At 32.8% G+C, this 14,643-nt stretch overlaps 1 protein-coding gene across 1 annotated transcript; it reads right to left on the bottom strand.

The window, feature by feature from the left end:
- Nucleotides 1-1,395: 1,395 nt before the first annotated feature.
- Nucleotides 1,396-13,877, bottom strand: LOC140175052 (uncharacterized). Its single transcript, XM_072201953.1, has 4 exons — nt 13,765-13,877; nt 3,352-3,595; nt 2,515-3,291; nt 1,396-1,758 (listed from the first exon to the last, which is right to left on the bottom strand). Exons 1-4 carry the CDS (start codon nt 13,875-13,877, stop codon nt 1,396-1,398), a joined length of 1,497 nt encoding a protein of 498 aa, XP_072058054.1.
- Nucleotides 13,878-14,643: the final 766 nt, after the last annotated feature.

The following is a 14,643-nucleotide window of genomic DNA, read 5'->3' as shown; positions in this document are numbered from 1 at the left end:
GAATATGGTGAGGTACATTAACCTCCCTATTAGTCTTCGGTAGATGGATGAGTTCGCAAGTAAATTACCATTGGAGTTGCTCAACCTGAGGTTAGCCTCCATAGGCAGAGAAACAGACTTGGAATCTGTAAAATTAGTGTCCTCCAAGATGCTTAAGGTGTACTTTCTTTGGTTGAGGACAATTCCATCGCTGGACCTTGCTAGTTCCAAGCCTAAGAAATACTTCAAATCACCCAGAATCTTTAATTTGAAGGAGGCCTCTAACAATTTCTGCACCTTATGCATCATATTCTTGGAATGACTGGCTAGTATGATGTCATCTACATAAACCAGCAAGTAAACAATCTTGTTGCCACTACCATAAGAGAAGAGAGAGTAATCATGCCTGGACTATTTGAACTTGTGAGTGAGCAGTGCTAAAGTGAATTTATAGAACCATTGTATTGAGGCTTATCTCAAACCATAGATGGACTTGTTCAACTTGCATATGAGTCAAGAGCTATTGGACTTGTAACCAAGAGGCAGGTCCATATAAACTTCTTCGAACAAGTCACCATTCAAGAAGGCGTTGTTCACATCTAGTTGCAATAAAAACCAATTGTTGATGGCTGCCAAAGAAAGGAGAACCCTGACAGTGGTGAGTTTGGCCACGGGAAAGAAGGTGTCCTTAAAGTCAATGCATGCCTGCTGCGTATAGCCCTTTGCAACCAAACGGGTCTTATAGCGCTCTATTGAGCCATCTACCTTACACTTGACTTTGAACACCCAACAACATCCAATTGTGTGTTTTTCTGGTGGAAGAGGGACTAAATTCCAAGTATTAGTGGCCTCCATGGCTTGAAGCTCCTCATCCATAGCCTGCCTCCACTCAGGATACTTCACGGCTTGATGGAAGAAAGAGGGCTCAGGAATTACAGCAACATTAGCTATGAAATGAGAGTGATGATGTGAGATGTGTTGAAACCGATCTAGAGTCCCATGAGAGACAATATTGCACTGATAATCCTTGAGGTAAGATGGTGGTCTGTGTTGCCTGGACAATTTTTTCAAGTTAATTGGTGAGCTTGGAATATTAGACTGATGTTGTGAGATAGGTTCAGTGACTAGCATATCCACAAATGGTTGAGATGGTAGTTGGGCAGAAGGAGGGCTGGTAAGTGTGGCTAGAGGGACTGCATCAGTAATGGATGCTGGGATAACTATGTCAGGAAAATTGTCCACCATGGGCTTGGAAGTATCGGTTAATTGTCGAAAGAAAAATTCAGTTTCGATAAAGAAAACATCTCTGGAGATGAAAATCTTCTTGTTCACTGGGTCATACAACTTGTATCCCTTGTAACCAGAAGGATAGCCAATGAAGATTGCACGCATTGCTCTAACGAAGAACTTGTGTCTCTAAGATAGAAGAGAAGACGCATGAGCCAAGCAGTTGAAGACTCTCAAAGACTGATAATCAGGTTGCTTAAGGAAGAGTCTCTCATAAGGAGAGCAGTGTTGAAGTGCTGGACTTGGTACGCGATTGATGAGGAAAGTGGAAATCAATACACAATCTCCCCAAAAGGCAATTGGGGCCTTGGACTGAAAGAACAATGCTCTAGCCACATTGAGTAGATGCTGGTGCTTTCTTTCAACAATGGCGTTTTGTTCTGGCCGCTCCACACAGGAGAATTGGTGAAGCATACCCTCGGAATTCAGGTAATCAAGGAGCATTAATTCACCAACATTGTCTGATCTCACCTGCTTTACCCTAGTAGTAAACTGAGTTTCAATCATATTAAAAAAATTGATGAGAGTGTGAGAAGCATCAGATTTGTATTTTAGCAAAAAAGTCCAAGTGAATCTGGAATAATCATACACAATAGTAAAAAAATATCTCATGTTATTATAAGTTGGAGCTCTATAAGGGCCCCAACTATCACAGTGAACCAAATCAAAGAAATTCTTACAAAAATGATTATTGGATTGAAAAGACAAACGCTTGAGTTTAGCTAATGGACAGATTTCACAAGTAGAATGATTGTATTTGAGAGTTTTATTGGACAAAAGAGGACTCAATTTGTTAAAGACTTTTTCTGAGGTATGACCTAAACGAGCATGCCAAATAGTGCTATCAACATTGGTTACTGATCGACAGCTATGAACAGAACTCCTAGTATAAATTATGAAGGGTGATTGTAGCAGAAACAGGTCATTAGTTTCATCACCTCTGCCAATCACCTTCTTGGAGATCCTGTCCTGTATGATGAAGGCTAAGTCAGAAAAGAGGACTGTGCAGTTAGGCAATTTCAACAAAGAACTAATAGAAATCAAATTAACTCGAAAAGAGGGAATGAATATGACATTGTAAAGGATTAAAGAAGAATTAAGAACAACATTACTAATAGCTAAGGCATGAATTTTGGTATGATCAGGTAAAGCAACAAAATAATTTGTAAGAGGTTTGGCATTTTTCAAAAATTTAAAGGAATTAGTGATGTGAGTGGTGGCTCCAGAATCAACTATCTAAAAACTAACCTCTGCCATTTGATTTGAATAACATGAGGAAAATACTTCACCTGCACAAATTTCAGGTTCAATGTCCTGAAGAGCTTGCTGAGTTTGCAAGAGAGTCATCAATTGGTTGTACTGAGCCGCTGTAAGTGAAAAGCTGGATCTTGGAGATGGATCTTGGCTTTCTTGACCATGAGTGACCTTGGCAACATGATGCACCTGGGATTTGGTATTCACAGGCTTGTTCTGGAAATATCCAGGAGGATATCCATGGAGACAATAACATTTATCTTCAGTATGTCCCAGCAACCCACAATGAGCACAGAGTGGACGATCTTTCCTCCCTTTCACCTTGGGTCCAGAAGGAACGGTGGGTCTTAGAGACTGTTTAGCAGCAAAAGCCATATGTTGACTTGGAGAGGTGAATGCTCTTTGCTTCTCCTCTTGCAACACAAGAAAAAAGACTTTTCGGATCAACATGACTGAATAGACTATCTTGACATTAGGACATCCATGATCATCCATATGATCAAGAAAGGCTTGAATCGACTTAACGTCACCATAGGAACAAGATACCAATGGCTTGAAGGTGTTGAGTTCTTCCCAAAGTATCTTCAACTTTGTGAAATACTGTGAGACTGAGAGAGAGCCTTGAGTCAGAAACATGAGTGACCTCTTCAGCTCAAAGATGCAAGGTGCATTGCTCTGAGAAAAGCGAGTCTCCAAATCTTGCCAGAGTAAAGCCGCGGATCCAGCATAGATGACGCTTGCCGCAATATCCTTGGAGATCGCATTCAGCAACTACGTAGTGATGATGTCGTTCGTGCATTGCCACGATTCAGCGAGCGCAGGGTCAAGAACTGGATCTGGCTTCGGGAGGGAGCCATCGATGGAGAAGATTTTACATTTTTCACTCAACGCAAGTCTCATCGATCTGCACCAAGAAGCATAGTTGTCTTCTTGTAGGAGTTGTGAAACAAGCACGAGCTCTGGGTGATCGTCGTACTGGAGCAGATACGCATCAGGAATCGGCGAAGGCGGTGTTGGAGCTCGAGGAGTATTGGAATCTCCCTGAGAAACTGTGGATATAGAAATCGCAGACATTCTGATTGATGAGTAGAAGAATAGAGAAAAAGAGGAGGTATCAACTGAGGAAGAATGTTCTTGCCGAAACAAGAAAGAGCGAGAAAGAAGAATGGAAAATCGAAGAATTTTTCCGAGAAAATCAAAGAATGAAGAGAGAGAATATTGCGGAAGTATAAAGAAGAATTACATCTGATACCATATTGGAATGGGAAAGGGAATGGAGAAAAAGGATGATTTCATTGAGTAAGTAAGTAATTACAAGTAAGGTATATATATATATATATATATATTGAGTTAAGAAATTAACTAATATAATTAATGATGACAAACATTTGATTATTGGGCTAATTACCCAAATTAGTTTTGATTATTTTGGTTAAGTGATGCATGCAAAAAATAAGTGAAGTAGCAGCCCAATGTTAAACAAAAGAAATCTGTTGGTGGGCTGAATGGTAAGTGAAAATAAACGAAGCCCAAGTTGTCCATCTCAAGCAAAATTCTTCAAGAAGCAAAGGCAAGAAACTAATGGGCTGAACTTGAGTAGAACCCGATCCAAGCCCGACTTGATTTTAGCAGATCCCTCCATCTTGCTTCCAAAGTAATGTTTTTTTTTTCTCTGTCTCAGTCAAATCACAGAAGTAAAAGAAAGTGCTTAGTTCCTAAGCTATTCAAAGAAGAAGAAAGAAAGAGAAGGTTAGGCAAGAAAGGATGAGGTCAAATCAACCATTTCAAACCAAATCAAGCTTAGGTAAAGGTTAAAGGTAACCCATTTTCTTATTCATGCATCACACTTTCTTCTCTTCATCTTCAATTCTCTACCACTCCATTTTGGGTTATATAAAAAATAGGATTTCTGTTCTTTACTGCTGTGCATCAACGGTTGAAAATATGCCTGGGGACCAAGTTATGTTTCAATGGTCAAGATTTGGGTTTACCATTGAAGAAATGATTTTCTGATGATAATGTGGCTTTCGGTCAAGATAGGGAAGTTAGAAGCAAAGTTCCTATGTTGAAGATTACTTGAAAAAAGTGAACGGCTGGATTGGTAAACCATAAGGCTCAAGAAGTTGACCTAGGAAGAGCAACCAAGCAACATGCAAGGAGATAAAAGAGGTTTGCTGTTCATTCAGAAACCAAGGAGAGAAAACCAGAGTTTGGTGAGTTGTGTTCTGTGAAGAGTTCCCTGAAGAAGTTCCTCTACTTGGATAATGCTTTCTTTCAAAGAAGCGTTCGGCCAATATTGAAGAACTAAATCAGAGGCTTGTAAATCTGGTTTATCACATAGCAAAGAGGCTATTGATGAATTCAATCTCCTTCATGTTTTATAGATTGTAATTTACTTTTCAATGTTTATCTTTCTGTAATTTCTTGAGTGAAAAGGCATATTGAGAGAGCTCAAGTAAAAAGCCATGAGTGAAAAGAGGCAGAGAGATACACTTGAGAGAAAAGTCTAGAGTTGTTTTCAGATTTCTTTAGGTATGTTTGTGTCTTGTATCTTGTATCTTTGAGGTATCCCTTTCTTAGTTGGGTTAGCACTAAAAGTGAAGAGTTAGGTATTAGTATAGCCAATGTCAAGTTAGGTTAGAACTTGAGTGTAAAAGGATTGTGTCAATCCTGTGGAATTGGTGTATGTAATACTTTTAACTATAGTGGAAATTCCTCCATTGTTGTGGAAGAGACTGGACGTAGGTTGCATAGCACAAGGCAACCGAACCAGGATACATGCTGGTGTTAGCTTCTCTCTTCTCTGTTGTGTTCTGTCTTTTGATATTCATGAGACAAAAATAAATTATTTTATAAATTTTCTGCTGCTGAGTTCAAACAGAATCAGAATTAAAAGTTTGTTTTAAAGGATCATTCCAATCACTTAAAAGAAAGGCATAGATTCAACCTCTCCCCTTTCTCTAAGCCTACTACAACCTTCAAAATATATATATATATATATAAAAGTGAGCTAAGAGTCTAACTAACTACTATACAATAGGAAGAATGACTAATTAATTGCTAACTAATTAAATTAAGCATCCATAACACAGATCTTTCACAAGAAAAAGGGGTCCACATATGTCAGGATCCTTTCAGAAAGCCGTTCAATCCAGCCTTGAGTCGTGTAATATAAATCCTTTATTTATTTGCCTAAAAATCAAAATTTGTATCTTTCATTTTCAGGTTTTCTTCCTAGATTTAGGAGAATTTTTTTTTGAATTTTTTCTCCTATCCAATATTATAATAATAAGGGGTACGACGATCACAACTCAAAAATAAGATTTATGATGGCTATATGTTCCAAGATAATACTTAAAACTGAGATGAATTTGGCCAGAGGGTCTAGATTCTTTATAAAAATTTTGATTTGTTCGTTGGGAATATAAAGATTATATGCAAAAAATTTCACTACTTAAATTAGTAAAAATTTAAAAAAATTTAGATGAATTGAGTATAAAAAATATCTAAATTTAATAAAATATTTATAAAAAATAGGTGATAATTTGACCATTACTCATGAATTTTTTTTTTATTTATTGTAGTGAATAATTTTTTTAGTATTTTAGAAATTATCCCATGTTAAAATAATAGTTGAATTGTGGATAGTATATATAGTAGAGAATGAGAACGTCTTACTTGACATGCAAGTCAAGTTCGGATGATAACATTCGTGTCTATAGTAGATCGATCGAATAGATTAATCTATGTGACTTTTTGAACTAATATACTTGGATCTGTTGGGCTTCTATGAATCTTTTGTGAAATTGAATTAGTTTATTTGGACTATGATTTTAGTTTTGGACCATGCTATAAACACTATAGTTACTATAGTTACAATTATATTATATATATACAAAAAATTAGTCACTCTTATTTCTCTATAAATATATGATAGTTAATTTAGTGATTAAATTTTAATATATACACAATATTTTTGTCATAATTAAACTATTTAAAAGATCTTATTTGTCTTGTGATATTTGATTTTTAAAATTTTTTAAAATTAAAATTTTTAAGGATAATTTTTTATCATATATTTTTATTTATTTATTTATTTATATATAATTTAATTACTCTGTTAGTTCTTATAGTTTTACAAAATTTTTAATTAGGTCTCTATATTTTTTCTTTTTAATTGGATCTTTACACAAATTTTTTTTTAATTAAATCTCTCTTGGTAGTAATTAGCTTAATTGTATAGGGATCCAATTAAAAAAAATTGATACAAGAACTCAAATAAAAAGAAAAAAAATGTAGAGACACAATTAAAAAAAATGGTGTAAAAACTCAATTAAAAAAATATAAAAACCTAATTAAAAATTTTAAAAAATTATAGATACCAACATAATCATTAAACCTTTATATATTATCCTACTTAAAGTGTGTACACATTTAATAAGATTAGTTAAAAAAAATTAAGAAGATTTTTTTTCTTTTTGTCTACTTATGACAATACCTCAAGAAACCACGCACCAACAAGTATTCAATCTGTTCAGTTTTTCTTTTAATTATTGATAATAACTCACTATTTAAATTTTAATAAACAACTATTTTTACTTTTTAATTCATTTTTTTAAATTATTAAAAATAATTTTATTTTAGTAAAAATAAATTATTAATATTTAATATTCATTATTAATTTTTACAGGAATATTGTGTGATCAATTTTTTTATAAGTAAATCCAATCAAATCTAATTATAGTTTTGTTCATATTGCATCTCGTTTTCCTGCAGAAAAAGATGTTTTTTTTTTTTTTAATTAGAGAACTAAAAGACAGCCAAAAAAAAAACTAAAATGTTTTACCAATATCTCTTTGAAAGAGGTGGCTTATTAGGGTCTCCCCAAACTTTAACCATACCAATTAATCTCTGTTATCTTTTGCACCAATTTTGGTGAGCCAATCAACAGTGTTATTAGCATCACGCTTGATAAGATCGAATTGAACATTCTAATATCAAAGTAACTCCTGGATTTTATTTATAAGATCTGTCACAAGCCTCTTTATGGACTAGACAGAAAAAAATCCATAACAACTAAGAATCTAAGCTTTTTAACAGACACCCACAATCTGCATACTCCTCATCATAATATATATTAGGGAAGGTTTCTGATGGCTATATTGTTTTGGTGGCTAAGGTGGTCAAGTTCAATAAACCAATTCAGGATTGACATCTATTATATTTAAAGAGAGTGAATATAGGCTTTGACCCTTCTAATAATGTTAACTCTAAACCAACTTGGGTTGGTCGAGTGGTCAGCTCACTCGTCCGCTTAAACAAGTGTCAGGGGTTCGAATCTCATCTTGTGCATGCAGTAACCCATTGGCCAGTAACAGACTCTTAAATGGAGCTCAGTGACAGATTAGTCCTTGACCTGTCGGGTTGAGAAATACCATAGAAAATAAAAAAAATAATGTTAACTCTACTAACCTAAGAAAAGTAAAATATTTTAACTTTAAACTATAGTAATTAGAGAAGTTATATAATGATATTAGTTTTGGTGATTAAAAATGATAAAAATTTGAACTACAAATAAAATATTAACACATGATAAAAAATTAAATTTAAAATCAAAATAATTTTTTCTCTTATAATTTCTTATATATATGATTACTTTTATCAAAATAATTTTTTATAATTACTTTTATAATTATAAAAATAATTTAAAAAAATAACACAAAAATAATTTTTTTATTGTATTTATAATTATTTTATTATTATTTTATTTTTAGAAAATATTTTTTATAATTATTTTTACTAAAATGATTTTTTATAATTATTTATTATTATTATTTTTAATAATTTCTAAAAATAACACCAAAATAATTTTTTAATCATTTTTATTTTAAAAAATAATTTTTTATAATAATTATTATTATTTTTATCAAAATAATTTTTTATATATTTTTTTTGTAATTTAAAAAAAATTAACACTAAAATAATATTCTTTCTTATAATTTTTTATGATTATTTTTAAACTAACACTAAGAGAGAGAATATTATTTTGGTGTTAGTTTCTCAAAATTACAAAAATAATTATAAAAAATTATTTTGGTAAAAAATAATAATAAAAATAATTATAAAAAATTATTTTTTAAAATAAAAATAATAATAAAATAATTAAAAAATAATTTTGATATTATTTTTAGAAATTATTAAAAATAATAATAAAATAATAATTACAAAAAATTATTTTAATAAAAATAATTATAAAAAATTATAAAAAAGAGAAAGAATCATTTTGATCTTAAAAGAGTCAAAGCCTACATCCACTTTTTTTAAATAAAACAGATGTCAATTTTAAATTGATTTATTAAGCTTGCCACCTTAACCACCAAAACAATATAACCACCAGAGACTTTTCCTTTCCTATATACTAACATCACAATTAATTTTTATAATATTCTGTGGAGGTGGTAGCCAAATCAGATTTTACTCTGGAGAGTTAGTCGAGTAGAAAGAGAATTTTTGTCTCACAATCTCACCGTAGACCTTATCAACGTGACCCCAAATCGGTTAAGCAAATCATTAGAATATGCTTTCAAATTTCAATCTCTTCACGGTGGAACTATTAGAGTGTTGCTCTTTGAACACTTTCGTTCAATGTTTTTAACTACGTTTTTGAATGTCACTTATGTGTAATCAACCTCATCAACTCTATTATGTTTTGTTAAGTATTTTTGCGAGGTCGTTATTATATCCTTGCTGACAAATGACAATGCCAAAGAGATATTTGTTCCTTTGTTCTCCCCTATTTTTGGGTTAAGTTTAATTTGTACCGAACTATAAAAAAAAAAATAAAAAAATAAAAAACTCATCAACTTTGAACAGAAGTGATTTTTTAAAAAATCATGCTTGCCTTTTAATTAAGTAATTATAGAACCATATACTTTCTGATCCTTTCATGTAATATGCATCTATAATTTGTATGTCATTGCTTTCTATTTTTCTATTCTTAACCATTGAAACTTGGAAGCGATGAATCATTTTGTATATTGAAACTTGTTGCTCACATACACTAATATTTAAGTTACACATATTGAGTCATGCTCTAAAGTGTAACTTATAAATAACTTTTAGGTTTCACATATTCTAATCCTTATGTACTTTTTTGAGCAAATAAATACGTACTTTTATATGTTAAAAAAGTCTATCTATTGTGAAATTTAAACATGTAATTTCTCTATAATAAAACAAATAAAGGATTGTTGAAGAATATTTTGATGGACTTATGGATCATCAAGGAGAAAAGAAATATTAAATTTGTAGGATTAATAGTCAAATTCGTCTTTGAAAGATTACTCATTCTTCAAATTAGTTCTCAAATAATTTTTTTAGTCATATTAGTCCTTGAAAGAAAAAACAGAAGTCAAATTGATTCTTCCGTTAGTTAGATAATGACGTGTCATGTTAAGTGTCACGTGGCATGATGACATGGTAGGTTAATGTCACGTGTCACAAGATGATTGGTTGACGTGTCAAGTCAGTGACATCTAGCACGTCACGTGTCACTTGACATGTAAAAAGTTATTTATAATCAAAATAATCCATAAAATTTCAGACGTAAATCATTTTCATCTCTAAAATTTAAAAAATGAATCAAATTAATCCTTATATAAATTCCTTTATTTTTTCTTCATAATATTAAATTTAAAATATTTTTTCATAGTATTAATTTTAATATTATATTTTAGACCTTAATAAACAAAATTCAATTTACATAAAATAACATTAATAATTAAATTATTAATAAAATTATTTTGTCATTTTATATTTTAAAATTTTACATTTTCAAATTATAATTTTTTATAATAATTTTTTTATTTAAACGAGTTTATCAAATTATTATTGATTAAGTATTTAAAAGTTTAATATTTTAAATCTCACTAAATAATATAGTAGTTACTTTAAAATTTAAATTTTTTAAAATTATAATTTTTATTATTGTTTAATTTATATGGTGAACTCAATAATTGAAATACCGATTTGTGAGATTACTTGTTGAATTTTAATATATATTTTTTAACATAACTACTATTTAGCGAAATCCATTATAGTAGTTATTTTAAATATATTTTTAGTGAGATCTAAAAGATTAAAACATTAAAAGTAATTACTATAATGCATTTTACTAAATAAATATAGTAGTTATTTAAAAAAATATATTAAAATATTAAAATTCAACAAGTGATCTCACAAATTGGTATTTTAATTATTGAGTTCTACCATATAAATTAAACAATAATAAAAATTATAATTTTAAAAATTTTAAAGATTTAAATTTTAAAATAACTACTATATTATTTAGTAATATTTAAAATATTAAATTTTTACATACATAATCAACAATAATTTAATAAACTCGTTTAAATAAAAAAATTCAATATAAAAAAATTATAATATGAAAATATAAAATTTTAAAATACAAATTACAAAATAACTTTATAATAATTTAATTATTTTATTATTTTATGTAAAGAGAATTTTGTTTATTAAGGTTTAAAAAATAATATTAAAATTAGTACTATAAAAAAGTATTTCAAATTTAATATTAAGAAAAAAATAAAAAAAATTTATATAAAGATTAATTTGATTAATTTTTAAAATTTTAAGGATGAAAATGATTTACATCTGAATTTTTAGGGACTATTTTGATTATAAATAACTTTTTTACATGTCAAGTGACATATGGTGTGCTAGGTGTCACTAACTTGACACGTCAACCAATCATCTTGTGATATGTACGTGGCATTAACGTATTACGTCATCATGCCACATGGCACTTAACGTGACACGTCTTCATCTAACTAATAGAATGACCAATTTAACTTACATTTTATCTTTCAAAGACTAATATGAATAAAAAAATTATCTGAGTACTAATTTAAAGAATAGATAATTTTTTAGGGATGAATTTGACTATTAATCCTAAATTTTTAAGAAAATTTTGAGAGCAACTTATAAGTTATATTCCTTAATTAAAAAAAGAAAAATATCAAAATAAATATTTAAAATCTTGTAATTAAATCTCTAAAGCAGTACTTGTTCCAAGGGTTACCTGAAATTGTATGTCGATCTCGGACAAGATCTTCTGTAATGGTCGGAACGGTTGTGTCTGACTTGTCGGACTTGGTGGTGGTGCTGATTCCTTCGTCCCCGGAGGGTGGGGGGTACCTGCAAGGGACTCCGATGCTTAAGTTAGCAAGTGTATTAAGCAGGTATTGAGTAGTATCAGAGTATGAGTTATACCTGGGTGCTCCAGTGTATTTATAATGGTGTGGAGTGACCTTTCTGGAGATAAGATAGTTATCTTATCTTATCTTATCTTATCTTTGAGTGAGGTCATCTTATCTTCAAGGGAACCGCCCTTATCTCTGTAGGCTTGGACCGCCTTAGGATTTGGGTCGTGTTCCTCTGTTGGGCCCTTTTTTGGGCACTTCCTGGTGATTTAGTGGTCGGGTTGTCCTGACCTACAGAGGTCGGTCACTTTGTCTGTAGAACATTGACAAACCCCAATTTGACGGTTTATTTTGTATTGAATTTAGAGTGTCTTGATGACCTTTTGTCACATTTAGCCTATGAATTAGCATGGTTTTGTTATCTCTCCCATATTCGTGCTTAAGTGTAAAAAACATGCTTTTTGAGCCTTATTTTGATGAATTCTAGTTTCTCTTTGATTCCATAAGATGCCTTGATGTGTTTGCTAGTAATCTCAGGTTGAAATAGGCTAGGCATGGATCAAAGGAAGCAAGGAAGGAAGCATACAAGTGGAGGGAAGCACAAAAAGCCAAAGAATTGATCCAGGCCATGTACGCGCACGCGCACAAGGCGCTCGCGCGCACATTGAGAAACAGGCCAAGGACGCGCACGCGTACCGTGTGCTCACGCGCCGATGGTGGCACATGACCTCATTAATGTAACACGTGCCTGGTGATTTTGGAAGGTTTTCAGCAACCAACTTTGGCGCCAAAATGCATATAAGAGCCAAGGATTGAAGGGGATTGACACACATTCACATCCATAGACTAATTTTAGATCTTTAGGTAGATATTCTTAGTTAGTTACATTTGTAGAGAGAGAAACTCCAACTTCTCTCTAGTATTCATCTTCATTTTCTCAATTCTCAACCATTCTTTGGTGAGATCCATTGCAACTCTCAATTTACTTTGTTCATGTTGTAGATCCTCTTCTCTAATCTCAATTAGTGTTTGTAATTGTTCAATTCTCATAGATCTTAGATTTAACTTTGTTGTTTTGGATTCTATTAATTCATTGAAGATCTCATTTTCATTGTTGTTCATTGTTGATTCTTGTTGATTTCTTGTGTTGAATTACTTTGATTCTAAATTTCCTCTCAATTTTACTATGTCTTTCATTCTCGCTCTCCAAGTGTTTGAGAAAATGCCAACTTTAGATATGGAGTAGTATCCCCTCACTTGGCCTAGTAGTTGAGTCATTGGAGACACTTGAATAATGGATGTCAATTGTTGATTAAGAATTGAGTATTGCTAATTGACTTGGAGTGCACTAAAGCTAGACTTCCCTAGGGTAAGACTAGGACTTGTGACTCAAGTTAGTTACTTTTACTTGACTTTCCTCTATAATTAGGGGTTAACTAAGTAAAGCAACACTCCTTTGTCATCATAATTGAAGGAAGCTATAGTGATGGAACTTCCAATGTTCAACCTTGGCCAAGGCTTTTAATATTGATTGATTGTTGTTTTCTTTTATTAGCACTTTTATGCCACACTCTTCAAGCCACAAAAGACCACTTAACCAATAACATGCATCCTTGTAGCATTCCTAGGGAAGAACGACTCGGGACTAATACTCTCGGTTATAGATTGTAGAATTGTTTGATGATGGATTTTGCGTCGGTTTAGACTATACTACGATTGATTACTTGATAATTTCTATACCGGCAAAAATCCATACGCGCACGCGTCCTTTCCCATTTTGCTCATCCACGTTTAAGCGCGCTGTACGCGCACGCGTAGGTCCCAAGTTTCCTCAAGTGACGCGAACGCGCAAGGTGCGCGCGCGCGTCGATTTAAAAATAGGGATAACCCTAATGCGCGACACACACTGCGCAGTCGCGCACCTTCTCCCTCCCCAACCTCCATTTCCGTTTCTTCTTCTCCCTCACCTCCATAGCCACCGCTGCTCCACCGACCGCCACCATACGGCCGCCCCTTCTCTTACCGGTCACACTCTCCCATCACTGCCCTTCTGTCACCACTGCTAGCTTCCCATCCCTCCGCCTCTCCGTCGCCGCCCGCCCCTGTAACCACCGTCACCACCGCCGCGGCCGCCATTGTTCACCATCAACCTTCTCTCTCTCCTTTCTTCACTCACCTCATCTCCTCTCTCTCCTCCACTCACTCTCTCATCCGCTCTCTACCCCGTCCCTCACCTTCACAGCACCGGCAGCAACTACCGCCGCCTCTTTTCTGCCATAACCGCCACCGTCCACGGCGGCGCAGCTCCTGGCCTTATTTCTCCCCCAGTTTCCTCTCCATTCTTAGTTCTTCTCTGCTCCCAGGTTCCTGCTTCATTTCTGTTATCTTTTTCTGTTTTTTTTCTTTTCTTTATTATTCGTTTCTGTTAATCATTATAATTGCATGTTAGTTAGTTAGACTTAGAACTTTGTATGTTAGGTTAGATAGAAATAATTGCGGTTAGGTAGCTAGGGCTGGATAGAGGATTCTAGGCCTGATAAGTGCTCCGTTCGTGCATAATTGCTGTCTGCTTATTTGGATGTTGTATGCTGATTTTGGACTGTTTTTATGCATTTCTTGTTGCCTGAATGCTATACCACTGTCACTTTGCCTAATTGATGTTGTTTTCTATGCTTCTTGTGCTAATCTGCTATCCGGGAACGTCCAATTTTAAGCCGGAATGCTGCCCGATTTTCAAGGAAATTAGTTTCATTTTGGTCTTCATTTTAATCTTGGGCAAATTTTCGTTTCCCTTTTGACTTCCCGGATTTGCACAATCATTGTGAACATGAACCATATCTTTTCTTTTCATTGCGCATAAATATCATCATATCACTAATCCACTTTTCTAACTCACTAATTT

Source organism: Arachis hypogaea, chromosome 9, assembly GCF_003086295.3.
Source record: "Arachis hypogaea cultivar Tifrunner chromosome 9, arahy.Tifrunner.gnm2.J5K5, whole genome shotgun sequence".
NCBI classification, from domain to species: Eukaryota; Viridiplantae; Streptophyta; class Magnoliopsida; order Fabales; family Fabaceae; genus Arachis; species Arachis hypogaea.
This window is presented reverse-complemented; position numbering and strand designations above follow the sequence as displayed.